The sequence below is a fragment of the Gavialis gangeticus genome, unplaced genomic scaffold (genome assembly GCF_001723915.1).
Source record: "Gavialis gangeticus isolate Ggan-Ray unplaced genomic scaffold, GavGan_comp1, whole genome shotgun sequence".
Lineage (NCBI taxonomy): Eukaryota > Metazoa > Chordata > Crocodylia > Gavialidae > Gavialis > Gavialis gangeticus.
This window is the reverse complement of record NW_017729030.1, coordinates 51,667,784-51,683,222: the sequence shown is the minus strand read 5'-3', so window position 1 is coordinate 51,683,222 and position 15,439 is coordinate 51,667,784. Positions and strand designations below refer to the sequence as shown.

The window sequence follows — 15,439 nt, the reverse complement described above, 5'->3', positions numbered from 1 at the left end:
AAATCATAAGATATGGCATAGGTTAATCATTCTAACTCACTCAGGCAAGAGATAATGTGTCTTCAACCAGCTGGCACTGGTAACCAGGACTTTACAGCACTGAAGGTTAATGCAAAATAAAATGTAGGCTTCCACCTTCACAATGAAAGTGTAGTTAAGTAAGAATGCCCTACTCTTCAGAGAGACAAGTTAATAAGCTAGCTGTCTGAGTTGTCCTGTGTAGGATAACTTGATTATCTTGGCCTGTGTGTTTCCACATGATTTTTGGCATTTATGAGAAGTTGTAGGAGAGATAGGAAGGTTTTAATGGGTATGAGGAATTTGAGAACCTACTGGGGAAGTATAAATGAACTTTCCTGGTTATTGTGTATGGTGTTCAGTGGATTAATAGAGCTTAATTTGTTTAAACTTTAAACTACACCAGCATATTGACCTTAAAAAAAAAAAAGAACAGAAGAGGGTGGGAGAGGGAGCAAAATAGAAAAACTGCAGATGTACCAAAAGGAATTAAGTCCTGCATAATCTATCCCTAGCTAGTCTCAATACATATAGCAGTCCTGAATATTCTAAGATGAATTTATCTTTCTTGCTCACTTTTGTTCAAACTTACTGCTGCTTTCCAGTTTCATCTCTCTCTTTCCTTCACAAGTTCTGTTAAGTCTTCAACAGAAGTGATGGATTGCTCAGGCTGCCATGGGCCAAATGCTGATTCCTCTCAGTTCTCGGCTTGTTCTCCTGATACATGCTACTGTTATCCTTCTTTTAATTTTGGGCCTGTTGGTTTTAAGAGTCTGCTTTCTAGACATGTATGGATGGGATTAAGAAGGACCTGGGTAAAAGATGCAGGCTATGATTTTCTCCTGGTGGACTATTGGCTGTATGTCCTTAGTGGTTATGATTTATATTTGTTCTCTTTAGGCTAGCAACAACCAGTTAACACATTTTAAACACCACTTAGCATCCTGCTTAGACAACTAAGGTTTAATAAAATGTGAATGTATATTATTTAACTTATTTTCCAAACATGCTTTTTTTTCCTAAGTCTCCTTTGAGCCTTAAAGCAAATCTGTTTTTTTCAAGTCAGTGTGAATGAAGCAAGATGGATCATAAGAGAAGTCATCACATTGATTATAACTAGTCATATTATCCAGAACCTGTCTTCCTCACAGTTGTTATGAGTTAGCCCCATATTTTATAAAAAAGTTCTGTAGAATGTCATGATTCAATTTAACTGACATTGTTATTGTCTAAGGTTTTCTTGCATATTTAACACGCCAGCAAAAATATTTGCTTTGTCAAATGAAGTGTTATTCCAGTGTTTCTGCAGAAATGGTTGTAAACATATTGTGGGAGAATGGGCCTCTTCCAGACTTCCTTTGGAATCCCTTATCAGTACTCCCTTGCTGTAAATATGGATTCTGTTTCTGACTATTTGACACATACTCCTTTGAGATTCTTTAAACTTTTGAATGATCCTTGCAGCTCTTTGGAATCAGAGGATGATGAACTATTGCAAATCTTAAGTGAAACAAAGTTTAAACATATTAACAAATCAAGTTATAGTCTTTTGCCAAGGTTTTGACATAAATAGTGTTCATCATGCTGTCAAAAGAAAAGTTCTGAGTTGTGGTTATATATCTCTCTAAAATCGTACAACTGTTTGTCATAGGGTGACTGGACATTTTCTTGGGTGCAGTGAGTTAGACCAGGCCAGCAATGAACTTTTCATCTTTTCCATTTTTTTAACATAAAGAAACTTGTTAGTAGTCATTGAATTCATAACAACTAAGGTTTTTTCTATGATCTAACAACATACTTTTATAAAGACTCAGTATATCAGCAGGGTTTTTTTTATTATTCAGTGGTATATGGTTACTATAGTTCACATCTACAACCGTTGGAAGAACAGTGAACTTCGATGTTATGTGAATGGGGAATTGGCATCATATGGAGAAATAACGTGGTTTGTTAACACCAGTGATGTAAGTAACTTTAATTTTGTATTATTTCACTTTATTTGGAATAGCAACAACTTTTGTTGTTATTATTTTAAAAGAATATTGTTAAACATTGATATTAGGGCTGTGCAAAGCTTCAGTCCCTGATTCAATTTGACAGAGATTCGGCCCGATTCGGTAGCCAAATCTCTGAAGCCAAATCGAATCAGGAGACCATTTAATCTCTCTGAATCGAATCAGAACCCTCCAACTTGTTTCAGAAAGATTTGGAGATTCAGATATAGACACAGCTTTACATGTTTTTTCTACATACCTCAGGGTACCAGGCGGCTTGTGAATACTGCGATGCTGGGGCAGGTGGAGCATAACACAGGAGCTCACAGGCTCCCCAGCATGCTCAGCAGCAGGCCCAGAAGAGGACCAGAAGCATTTCCGGTTCACTTCTGTCTCCACTGGGGAGCACGCTGGAGGGCCCCTCTGTGTCCCCCTGCCTCCTGGGTCTGAGGGGGCACCCAGGGTCTCCCTGCAGCTGATTGCCGAGCTGCGGGGGTGCAGGGGGGAGCCCCCAGCGCACTCCCTGGCGGACCCGGGAGTACTTCCAGTCCACTTCTGGGTTTGCTGCCGAGCACATGGGGGGGCCACCTCGTGCTCCTGTGGGACACTCCATCCGACCCAGCATTGCAGTGTTCATGCTGGTACCTTGAATCATAGAATCGTAGAATCATAGAATCAATGAGTCGGAAGGGACCTAGACAGATCATCGAGTCCGACCCCCTGCCATGGGCAGGAAGGAGCACTAGGGGTGGCAGGGGTCATAAGACCCCAGCCAGGTGCCTATCTAGTCTCCTCTTGAAGATTTCCAGGGAAGGTGAGAGCACCACCTCTCTGGGAAGCCTATTCCAGGCTCTGGCCACCCTTACCGTGAAGTAGTTCTTCCTAATATCTAACCTAAACCTATCCTCCCTCAGCTTGTGGCCATTGTTCCTTGTGACTCCAAGGGGGGCGCTGGTGAACAGACTTTCCCCGAGTCCCTGCTGCTGGCCCCTGATAAGGTTGTAGGCAGCCACAAGATTCCCCCTCAGCCTCCTCTTGCGGTGACTAAAGAGATTCAGGTCCCTCAGCCTTTTTCTCATAGGGCTGGCCACAGAGGCCCTCAACCATATGAATGGCCTCCTCTGGACCCTCTCCAGGTTCTCCATGTCCCTCTTGAAGTGCAGCGCCCAGAACTGAGATATGTAGAAAAAACTTTTAAAGCTGTGTTTATGACTAAAACGCTGATTCTCCCAATCAGTATTGAATTTTCAGATTTGGATTTGGCTGAATCGAATTGGGGACAGTGATCTGAATCAACTAATTGAATTACTGTCCCCGATTTGGGTTGAATCTGAATCTAATACATCCCATTTTGCTCACCCATCATTGATATCCTTGCTGTGATAGGTTTGTAAAATGTTTTGTTTTTTGGGGGTTTTGTTTTGCTTTAATGGGATCCTTCAACATAATTTAATTCCTCTTTCCATCATTGTCCATCTCTGTAGCTGGTAATATATGCCATTTCATCAGTGACTTGATGGTCAGCAAACCCAATAGGCTTGATTCTGCAAGTGCCTAAATAGTTGTATTGCATTATGTGAATAAGTGGTCTATTCACTACTTCCCAAATTAGTTATGCATATGTTTAAATGTATACGAGATTCAGCCACATAGGAGAACAAGAAGATTGTCTCAACTTTCCTACTCTCCATTGTCTGGTTTTTGCTCTTCTAAAACATGGGGGAGAAAAGTCCTGTTAATAAGACTCTTACCCTTGTACTATGAGTTATCTGACTTCTCTGATGTTGGATATTAATTAAGAGTTTAGTGTTTTTGTTTCTTTGGGGGTCTTTTGTTGGTTTTTTTTTTGTCTTCCACATGTGTTCTTGTAGGTACATCCTTGTTTAGATGCACTAAAACTGTTAAGGATATCTTATTTTTGTATTAGTAAATATAAAACATGTTTTCCTCAAATTTCAGGAATTGCTTAATCTCTAAATTAGCAGAAAATGTTTTGTAGTTGTTTGACTCTAAAAAAAAATACCCACTTAATGACCTCTTTTGGAAAAAAAATATTTAATTTTTCATGTAACCTTATGAAAATGTTATGGACCCGAGCAACCAGCCTTATACTTGCTTAAAAAATGTTTATCCTGATCAAATAAAATATCTTCCTAACATTAATAAATATCTAAACAATTGATTTATACTTGCGTAGTTCAGATTTAATCAATTTGATTATTTATTTTATTTTAATTTTTTTTGTTTTATATTTAGTGTAACTTGATTCTCTGTTCTGTTTTCAGACATTTGATAAATGCTTCCTGGGTTCTTCAGAAACAGCAGATGCCAATCGAGTTTTTTGTGGACAAATGACAGCTGTTTACCTTTTCAGTGAGGCTCTTAATGCTGCTCAGATCTTTGCCATTTATCAGCTTGGGCTGGGATACAAGGTATCTTGGAGTTGAAGTAATAATTTTTGAAAGGTTTCTTTCAATCAATTTCTGGAGGTTTTTGAGATTTCTATGGCAATTGCATGTACCAGTTTTCTTACAAGGCAATTTCTGTTTATTAAACTGTTACATATATTTATAGATTAATTAATGATTGATTAATTATTAATTAACAGTTATAATACTTAAAAGGGGAAAGAGAGAGAACTAATAAATAGTAGGAAAAGTTTGTCATGGACATGAAATTATTGCATTCCCAATCAAATTCAGTGTGCCATTGGAAACAACACAATGGACATGGTTGCTAGTGTCAAAAAAGGCTATCTATGTTTTAGACAAACACCACTTCAAACAGTAACTTATTAAATTTGATGCTAAAACTAGGTTAAAATAAGTATCTCCATTTTTCATTTCTCAGTTCCTGCTTCTGTTGATGGGTATGGGCAAAAGTCTTCTATTGCTGGGAGTGAGAATAATAGGGAAGGAAGTTGTTGTCTGAGGATGAATGAACAAATTATATATCAAATTAAAGGGGGAAATTACTGTGGGTTAATTCATCATGTGGGGTAACTGTTTTATTTGTTCACTCTGTCCTGTGGTAGTAAGACAGTTGTTTCAGATATAAACTGCCCTGGTTTTAGCTTCTGTTTAGCACAGGTTTGAGTGAGCACACAATCTAATTACTGTGCAGCAGCTCATATGGAGTAACTCTTCTCTCTTAACTAGGTATTATTGATTTATCTGTTCACATACTAAGTGAATAAAATGCTAAATATTAATTGCTTTGAGATCCATTTCCTTATGCAGGCTAGTATCGTGATGCCTAATTCAACACACTGAAGAAAAAATGAGTAGCAAGGCTACTACTGTGGTGTACTTTTGTTACACTGACTTATCTTTATTGTAGTAGCTTTGGGCTCTAGGCAGATCGCAATATGCCCTAGGAGCTGTACAAACACATGATGGAAGAATGGTCCTCACTTCATCCCTATCCCAAATATTAAACAGTGTTTTGAGTGAACATTTTTTAATAGAAGGCAGTATTACTTACTAAAGTTTTTTTTAATCTAAAGGAGAAGTTTAAATGACACTACCCTTCCCTGGTGGGTAGTGTCATTCTGGGGCAAAGAAGTTATATAATACTAACTATAAAATCAGTCCTGAACTACAAATATTCATAGTGGGATTGTTTTCTTCTTGCATGTTGCTAGAGTTGAGGAGGAGAAATCCTGTGATTTTCATCAGTATTTGTGTTGTTTCTAATGACTGTCCCTTTGGGCAAGTAACCTTTTAATGTGTTTCTCTTTCCTCCCTCTTTCTCCACCTTTCCAGGGAACATTCAAATTCAAGGCAGAAAGTGATCTATTTCTTGCTGAGCATCACAAAATGTTGCTGTATGATGGCAAACTCTCCAGTGCAATTGCTTTCATGTACAATCCAAGGGCTACAGATGCACAGCTCTGTTTAGAATCCTCACCCAAGGATAACTCATCTATCTTTGTTCATTCTCCACATGCCCTCATGCTGCAGGTATTTTGACATTTTGGCTGATTTTCTGAGAAGAAAAATGGTGTGTTTGTCAGGTCCTGAAAACATGATTTTCAGACCTCTGAGGTACAGGGGCCCTAATAATACATGGAGAAGTAAAAACTAACAAAACTCTGCCTTTCTCCTTGCTTGTCCTCTTATACTGGAGGAGTTGCAAAGAACTGCACATAGCTCTTCAAACTATCACTTCTCTGTGTTCTTACTACTGCCTTAAATCAGACGCCTCCTTCCTTACTATCTCCAGAAATGCATCACGTGCCATACCCATTCTCCTCAAGCCCATGTTGCTTCCTTTCAGTGCATAGCTCAGTTTTTTCATGAACAACTAGGACCACATGCCCTCATTTGGGTGCGGTTGTGCCATCCATTCTTTCCCTAAATGAACTTGTACATATTTTCATCCTCAAATCTCAATGTGATCCTTTTTCAGTAAGATTATGTGCTTAAAAAAACAAACTCGTACCAAAGATATTATTTCAACTTTTGCGCACAGGCTTTTTCCTCATTCTCCATTCCATCCCACTCAGAATCTGACAGTCCAGATTCCTATCCCTGAGGACATTCTCTTCTAACTATTCCTTCTACTATGCCAGGGTCTCTAACACTGTAATTCACTACAGCGGTAGAAAGACCTTACTTTGGGCCCCTCTTGGACCTGTCCTTTTAGCAGGAGCCATGATTTGTTTTTTTTTAAGGCATCATAGTAGGGCAGGGGTGTCACAGTCTTCCAGCCCTGGCGGCCAGGTGAGCATCCCTGAGTCAGTGGCCTGGGCTGTGACTTAACCCCCTGTGAAGTGGTTGCAGTGTGAGGTCCAGCCTGCGCACTGTACATGCCACCCCACAGAGCTGGTACAGGAGAAGAGTTGCATGTGGTGCATAGGCTAGACCCAGCACTGCAGGCAGCACAGGTGACTGGAGCTGTTATGTGCATTGGTTTGGGGTCTGGCAATGTGCTGCATGGAGCATGCACCCCATGCTGGTCCCCAGTAGTGCCTGCAGCACAGGGCTCAGCCCCTGCACTGCACATTGCATGTGTGGCGGGGGCCAGAGCATGGAGTAGGTCCAGCAACTCATGCTTTGGATCTGGCCTGCAGGCCTTTGACACCCCTGCAGTAGGGACTTCTCCCAGGGTAGCCTTTTTATAGCAATATGGTATCAGTCCAATTTCTTAAGAAAGATGCTCTTGACTTTCTATCAAACCATCATTTTTAAAATGAGTTGTGAAAAAGGTTTTAATTTTTTTTTGTTTTCCTTCTTTGTTAGGATGTGAAAGCAGTCTTAACTCACTCCATCCAAAGTGCTATGCATTCAGTTGGAGGAGTGCAGGTACTTTTTCCTCTGTTTGCACAGTTAGACTATAGGCAATACTCATTGGATGAAGTTGATGCAACTGTTTGGTGAGTGTGTCTAGATACTTTAGTTTTCCACTCTTCTATTGAAATGAAATGATCTTTTTCTTAATTTAAATTATCCAAGAACATTTTTCCTGAAACTAAAGTTACAAGTAATAGAAAATTTTTTCAGACGCATATATGTACTATAAATTGAAGTTACTGTACATTAGATAGAAATACACAGTGAATAATAGACATAGTTAAAATAGCCAGTTTACGCACGTGAACATGCCTGTTTCTGTTAGATGTAAAGTGGAAGCTTAATGCCATTATGGTACTATTGTTTGGACACACTGTGTTTTCAGCACCAGAGGTCTTTTGCCTACACAGGACCTTGAACTAAAGTCAGGATTATTTTGCGTTATGATTGCAGCTGTGCATGGAAACAGATACATAGACCACAACAGCATCAGGTATTAACCAACAGTAGGCCAGAGAGGCTTAAGTTTAAGAACATATATTTCATTAAAACTAATGAACTCGTTGATATTTATTAATTTCTTTTTACTAAAAAGAGTCCCTTGCTTTGTAATGGTTGAGAGGCACAGAAGTAAAACAACGCTAAAATTAATGCAGTGATAAGCGTGTAAAGTCATTTGTAAAACCTTAACCTGACTTCTTATACTTGGGCCTTATAATAGCTCTTACTTAGGCAGTTATGTGCTTGTTAATAAAACAGTATAAGTTTTTTGTTTTTAAATGTATGTGTTTATTCATGGACTAGGAGTTGGTGAAAGTAGTGAGTAGAGGAGAGTAGCAGATCAGAATGTCCCTAATTGAACAAAACTTTTAGCAAGGTATTCAAACAAAGAAATGAATACCTTTATACGTTGGAAGAAATAAAACAAAATAAACAGAAAAGCCTATTTTGAGGTAGAGTTCAAGCTGACTTTCAAAAGGAAACAACAAATAAAAAAGACAGACATTTTTTGAATCCCCATTAATGAATTTCTACAGACAAAGATGTAGAAATTCCTTTTCTCCCTTCAGTGTTACTGTTAAACTTGTAAATTGAGAGTTTTCTTAATTTCATTGCTTTTTTGCAAGCAAGCATCCAGTGGCTGAACTTTATGGGAATTTCTCAGCCGGTTTAGGAATGATAAAAAAGCAATGCCTCTTAGGCACTCTGAGCGGTTGATTCCAGCAGCATCTGGCCTGAAACCAAGTCAATGGCAGTTGGAATGGAATACAGGTCTTTTGTACAGTAGAACATTTCAATCTGAAAGTAAAAGTGAAATATAAAACAGCAAGATGAAAGTGCAAACTTCCTGAGATCACTTGCTTTAAAAGCATTTTACCACTGGGTGGGTATCACTAAGTCCAGGATTTGAAGATGAAGAAAAACTGATTGAAGCTGTGAAATAGATTGGCTTCTTACAGTCTTAAATATATTTTCATAGTCTTTAGATAATTTCAAATATTAATCTAACCACTTAAATCATGTTAAATGAATGTATGTACTGTAAAAGGAAGGTGCTCTACTAGGAGCTTTTTCTATTTAATGCCTGTGAACCTCATGCTATTTCTTTAAGAAGAAAGTGAATATCTTATTTTTTTAATGCGCTACATTTTGCAGTTCCACGTTGTTGGCTTTCATCATGGAGTTACTGAAGAACTCCATTGCTATGCAAGAACAGATGCTTTCCTGTAAGGGCTTCCATGTGATAGGATATAGTCTGGAAAAGGTAAACCAAAATCAGTGCTTACCCAGTATTGGCTTACTGAACTTCTTTCTTATCCTATCCCCCTCACCTGCAAAACCTAGCATGTTAATATTTTTTCATCACAAAATTTTAAAACAGTTTGATAAAGGCTAGCCTAAGTAAATCCTTCTTTTTCTTTTGTTTTCTTTTTTTTAGTCTTCCAAAGTCCATGTTACCCGAGCTGTGCTAGAACTATGCCTTGCCTTTGCTAAATACTTGAGTAACTTGCACAATGGAGTGCCCTTGCTCAAGCAGCTTTGTGATCACATTCTTCTTAATCCAGCAATATGGATTCATACCCCAGCAAAGGTAAAATGTTTTTATTTTTGTTATTTGAGTGCTGTTTCAGGATCAGATGCACTTCATTCATTTTATTCCTAATTATTTATTTTAGTGGCACCCAAAGCCCCATCAGGATCAAGGGTGTCTCTGTTCTAAATACTGTATGAAAGTAATCTCTGCCTAAAGAGTGCATTGTTGTTTTAAACATTTTGATCTGTAGCACAAGATTATTTGCATCACGCCAGTTAAGAATCTATTTAAAATAGAGTGCTATTCTCTGACAGTTCCATTTGCTCTTCTGTTACGGCAAGAATATAGAGCTTAATGGAACTTCATCAATTGATTCCACATTTAGTCATGTTGTAAACCAAGTATCTATCATTACAGTGATACTAAAGGTTGACTAAGTGTGTAAAATATTTTGGGGTTTAAAATTATTTACTTATAGTTCTCTACTAATTTCTAGTCAGTACAAGTACAGTGAATGCTAGAACATGAGCAAAAAGACTTATTTTATTAACAGAAAAACACGAAAATAAATAGCAAATATTCCAAAAATGATGGAAAGAGACCCGGGTTCCTAGAAAGTTGTTATACAGTAATGTACCTGGTTTGGTATTAGCAAAATTAATTTTCAGGCTTCTTAATTGAACACATTCAAATAATATGGTTGAGAGGAAAGGATTTTTTAAGGTGATATCTTTTATTGGACCAACTGAATAGTGGGCATAGGTAGACAAGCTTTCAAATGGAAGACTTTTTTCAGGTCTGATCAGAACAAACCAAGTACAGCATAGTAAAAAACAGTTTTTGAAAGGTTGCTTAAATTTGTCAGTCCCTTTAATCATTAAGATGTGCATTCATGTCAGCAGCAGTATCTGTACCGATACTTTTACAAACATGGATATGTTTTTTCCCTTCTCTTTCTCACAGCTGTTGTACTAGAAATCTTAAGTGTCCTGTTGTTTTGCCCTAGGTGAGGGTAGTGATATAAAATTGTTGTTCTTGCAGCTGGATGAAAATGCTTTTATTGTCAGCCCCAAACCTTTTAAAAACTACACCTGAGTTACATTCCCCAGAGCTGAGGCTAGGGTTGACAAATAATGACATTAAATTTGGCACCATGTTAAGTGCAATTCCTTGACCCTGTGTGACTCCACAAGCTGGGGCTTTAACAAAAAATCCAAGTACGATGAGGCGTGTGGCCAAATCAATCTAAACTCCTAGGATGTTTATACATGTGCTCCAGGAGTGGGGAAGAGGTTGTGGGGAGCTCTAATTAAAGTTCCTGGAGTGTCTCATGTATCAGTGTCCCCATGCTTAAAAATGGTAGCAGGGTCACTTTAACTAAAGTTAATTCGAGCTTTAGTTAAAGCCCTCCTCCTTTCCTCCCCATGATTTTTAAGCACAGAGACGCTGGAGTCTGCTGGACTGTGGTAATTACCATGTTTCATCAGACTTGATTAATTGAGCCTACTGCAATGGCCTGTAACTATAGCATGTCAGAGTAGCTTTGCTACTCATGTATAGGTACCCTGCGTTTCAACAGTTGTTAAGTTTTCCTAGTTTTTAGTCATAATAGTTAAAATACTGGTCACGTGCCTATGACTAGTATTTTAACTCATCTCCCTGTTCCTGTGAATGTTTAATTGACATTTTTACTTCCTTACTGGGTGATGTAGGTTCAGTTGATCTTGTACACGTACCTGTCTACTGAGTTCATTGGCACTGTTAACATATATAATGCAATTCGGCGAGTTGGGACAGTTCTTCTGGTAATGCACACTTTAAAGTATTACTACTGGGTAGTGAATCCTCAAGATCGTAGTGGAATCACTCCAAAAGGATTAGGTATGTCTACATTTACTTTACCTTTCATTAGCAAAGTAGTTTTTTGACCAATTTTTACATCCTCTTTGGTATTGCAGTGGTTGACTTGCAAAAGAATGGCAAAACAAAATAGTTTAACTTGAGAAGTTAAGACCAATTTTAACGTATGGATTTATAAGACTGAATTTAATAGGAATTCTATTAGGACAGTTATATTATGGACAGACATTCTTTTGAAGTGCATCAAATCTCCCACTTCAAAATGGTCCAGAGTCCCTGCTGTGTTAGAGTTTTACAGCTTCCAAGATAGAAAGCAGAGATTCTTAGCTTGCTTTTTAGGCCAGAGTTGGTGGGGTCTTCTGAGGATTGTTAAGGGGAGAGTCTTATTGACTGTCTGATCACACCACCACCCGACTTGGCTGTGCGCTCACTGCCGCTGTGGGCCTGGTTGGCTTCACTTCAGGAGGTTTCATCTGCTACAACGTGACACCATTTCCTCAAGGAGCCAGGAATGGAGGCCTGCCATCTCCTCACCTTGCAATCCCTGGTCTAGCAGGGGTTCTACCTCCATTTTTGACAGAGGTAGAAAGTTCCAGGCCGATCTAGGCATGTTTTCCATCCTCTTCCAGCTCAACAAAAGCATGGTAGTGTAAGGGACTGAGACTGGCTGTCAGGCACTCTCTAAAAGTTTCCTTAATATATGCTACTTGCTCTGCATGCCAACTACAATATGTCTTGTATGGATGGCATCATCCTCAGACATCATGGAGGATGGCTTTCTCTCAGACTACCTGCAGATTGCGTACTAGCTTTTCTGAACAGCAGCAGTTTGGAGATTATAGTCTTGGGGACATGAGATGACAAACAGAGAAGGCAGAGATTTAAAATGAGCCATGTGTCTGCCTGGAGATCTTTACTGAGCTGATACCAGCATAAGGGAACCCATTAGCATGGTGAAACATGCAGGACCGTGCCCTGGATTCTATCCATTATTTCCCATAATTTTGCATGCATGAATTCTACAAGGGAACTTCCCTGTTCTACATGGCTGTTGCCATAGAGACAGAAGCCGTATAGGGCAGCTGGGGCAAGTCCTACAGTTGCCTCTTCCTGAAGGACATTGTCTTCCCTGAGAATCTTGCCTCCTGGACATGGAAAGTCTGTTCTGGTGGTTCTATGGAAAGAAGAGGACCTCCTTCGTTGTGAGGTCCTGGCTGCTGGAGCATCTCTACAGGATTTTCCAGTACCTGTCCCTGAACAACTGGGAATTGTTAAGGAACATCATCAACACCTTTCTGGCATAGGGAGTACAGAAAAATCCCTGTGGAGACTCCAAGTTCCTCAGAGCTTGATGGGCTCGGGGCATTCCTCCCATGATGGCTGCAAGGTTCCAGAAGATCCCAATTGCCATTCCTGCAAAGCTTGCCTGCTGAAGCTCTGCAAGTTCCCCAAGGCAGCTAGACGGACCCAGCACCAGCATCTCCTGTCTCAGCCCCATGATGCCTGGACCCCAGACACCACAGCTGAATCTACAGGTGCCTTGCCACCTCCTACATCCTGGTCAGAAGCTGGCTTGGCTAAGATCAATGATAGTGAAGAAACTTCCTAGGATGTTGTTAAACCACATTGGCAAATGAGTGATCTCTGCAAGGGCTGCTTTTGGGACTGTACTTCATGCTGTGAAAAATGCAAATTGTTCTATTTCTCTGGGGTTCCCAGGATTCCCTGTATTACTTTTGTGCACTGTGTGAATTTTTTTATTCTAGGTTCATGTTCTTCAGCAATTTTTGCACCTTGCTGTAACAGCGGTCACCTATTGCTGTTGAAGCTTAGGCAAGGAAGGAGGGTGAGCTGTCATCTTCTGGGAAGCTTTGGCTTTTCCATCCTTCGTCCACCCAAATAACTGCTGCATTGCCTGAAATTGCCAGTTAGTGAATAAAAACAGTGCCTTGACTATTTGCTCTTTTGTTTCATTTTTTCCTGGAACTGGGGAAGAAGCGATTCTGAGGGGTATTTATTTATGACTTCTGGTCAGCAATTTGCTAGTGAAGGGGTGGTGGCTATGTTGCTAGAGCCAGCTCCTACAGGAACCTTGCAAACAATAGCAGGTGGTAAGACGTTATCTGTGGTATTAGTAGATTGGCTTGCTTTTTGTTGCTTACCAGTGCCTCTCGGAGGAACAATTGGGAGTGCCTCAGATAACGGTTGGGCAACCAGCTGGTGGTGGTTAGTATGACCAGCGCAATGGAAGATTATCTGACATCCCACAGTGCTTCACTTCCCACTTCCTACTCTTCCCATCCTGATTGACCCTCCGTCCCCACAACTTCACACCAGACCAGTGTGTGAACATCATGTCTCCCTCATCCTCACAGAATACCCACAACCATTTCCCTACAGCTACCTGCAACAAGCCAGCCCTCTGCCTCCCACAGCACCTAGGCCTTAGCTGCCAGGAGACATGGGCAACACAGGCAGCCACCTGTAAGGTTCACCCCTCCAGCACAGTGACAGCAGCAGTGTTCTCCTACCTACACACTGCCCCTCATGGAGACATGAGTGACACTGACTGCACTCTCCCAGGGAAAACTGTTTGGTGTGTAGCACTCATGGGTGGCATTCACTGGAGACAATAGCAGGTAGGGTAACAGAGAGCCAGCTTGGGTATGGGTGGTTTGGGGAAGTTAGAGGAAAAGTAGAAGGAGCTCCCCAAAAATAGGGAGATGCATCTAGTAAGTTTGGGAGAAGGGGCCTGTGATCTTCCTTGGCATCCTTGCATTGGGCTCTTGTCCCAAGCCATAACAACAACTCACAGTAGTGAAAGGGGTAGTAATTAAGCCAGTTTTGAGGGTAGGAGAGGAGACAACAAGGACCTGTGGAAAGTTCTGGTGCAGAATCCAGAGTGGACTTAACTGACAGCCAAAGCCAACTGGTTATGCTGAGAACATAGCCACCACCTCTTCACCAGCCCATCACTTCCCAGAAGTCATAAATTTCTACCCCTCAGCCCCTGCAGGAGTTGCCTGCTTCTTCCCCAAACCAAGTCCCAGTGTGATTGTGGGGGACAAAGCAAGCAAAAAACCCACAAAAAACCCAGAGCCAAATAGTCAAGGTGTAGTGCTTCACAGTGAAATGTTTCAGAGTTGTTCTGTCTGGGGTTATTTTTGAGGCAAAATGACCTGCTTTGGAGTGTTTCATGCACTGTGTATGTCTGCACCTGCAGTTTTTGGAGTGCTTTAAAAGCACAAGGAGGGTTGGTCAGATGTCTGTCCATATTCGTAGTATTCAGTGCATTTCACTAAAGCATGTTTTATGAGGGAACAAAAGCAAACGACTGCATTTGATTGTCTTCTTGCATATAAACTAACAAATACTTTATACTTTTCTAAGACTTTTAAGTAAAAAATATATCCGTGTACTGTAATGTCAGTATAGTTTTCTTCATGTGTAGCATAAAATATTTGCTTTTCTTTTTAAAGATGGACCCCGACCTAATCAGAAAGAGATATTTTCTCTGCGAGCACTCTTACTCATGTTCATTAAACAGCTGGTGATGAAGGTAAGGTGAACATAAGCGGAGGTTGTATTGTCAGTGTTCCCTCTCCTCAGAATTGTATAAAACTGATTGCATCTGCCATGTATTCCTGATGTGTAACACAACAGTATTTTCTAAGGATTTTTTTAATTACGATTTCATAAGACGATAAGTTAATGGAACAATACTGAAGGTGACTTCTTGCATCGAGCCCAGTGTCATAGCATTAATAGATCATCAGTTTGTTCTTGCTAAAAGAGCTGTTATGCAATTTTAGAAATACCCTCAGTCAAGGGAGACAAAAATTGTCATTCTTGGTCAGGTTAAGTATTACTGAATAGATTGTAGTGGGGAGGGGGTCAAAGGTCTGGTCTGTGGAGAACTGTTTTGTTTAGCTAATGGGGCTCTTGGAAGGCTTGGGATTTCAGGTTAGGGCCCAAAATTAAGGGCACAGAACTTTGTTGGGGATGTGTTTCTGCTGTGCAGGGGAGCAGGCAACAGCTGTATTAATATTTTAGCCACTGCCGCCATTTGTCCTGCTGCCACTGGTGGGGATCTGGTGACACCCCTTCTCTCGATGACATGAGGCAGACCAGAAGCAGGATTGCAGTGAACAGTAGTAGCAGAACTAGGTGGTGGTTGTTTGCGGACCCAGCCTCTAGGGGAGGATGAAACTCCTTGCTAGTGGGTTTCGCTACTGCTT

At 40.4% G+C, this 15,439-nt stretch overlaps 1 protein-coding gene across 11 annotated transcripts in view; it reads left to right on the top strand.

The window, feature by feature from the left end:
- Nucleotides 1-15,439, top strand: part of LRBA (LPS responsive beige-like anchor protein) — a 760,533-nt gene that overhangs the window by 123,542 nt on the left and 621,552 nt on the right. For all 11 annotated transcript variants that reach the window (XM_019522192.1, XM_019522187.1, XM_019522186.1 and 8 more), the window contains exons 7-14: nt 1,863-1,982; nt 4,298-4,444; nt 5,777-5,974; nt 7,256-7,389; nt 8,963-9,071; nt 9,246-9,398; nt 11,054-11,222; nt 14,681-14,760. In XM_019522192.1, the coding sequence (XP_019377737.1) occupies nt 1,863-1,982; nt 4,298-4,444; nt 5,777-5,974; nt 7,256-7,389; nt 8,963-9,071; nt 9,246-9,398; nt 11,054-11,222; nt 14,681-14,760 (1,110 nt within the window). The remainder of the gene's footprint in view (nt 1-1,862; nt 1,983-4,297; nt 4,445-5,776; nt 5,975-7,255; nt 7,390-8,962; nt 9,072-9,245; nt 9,399-11,053; nt 11,223-14,680; nt 14,761-15,439) is intronic.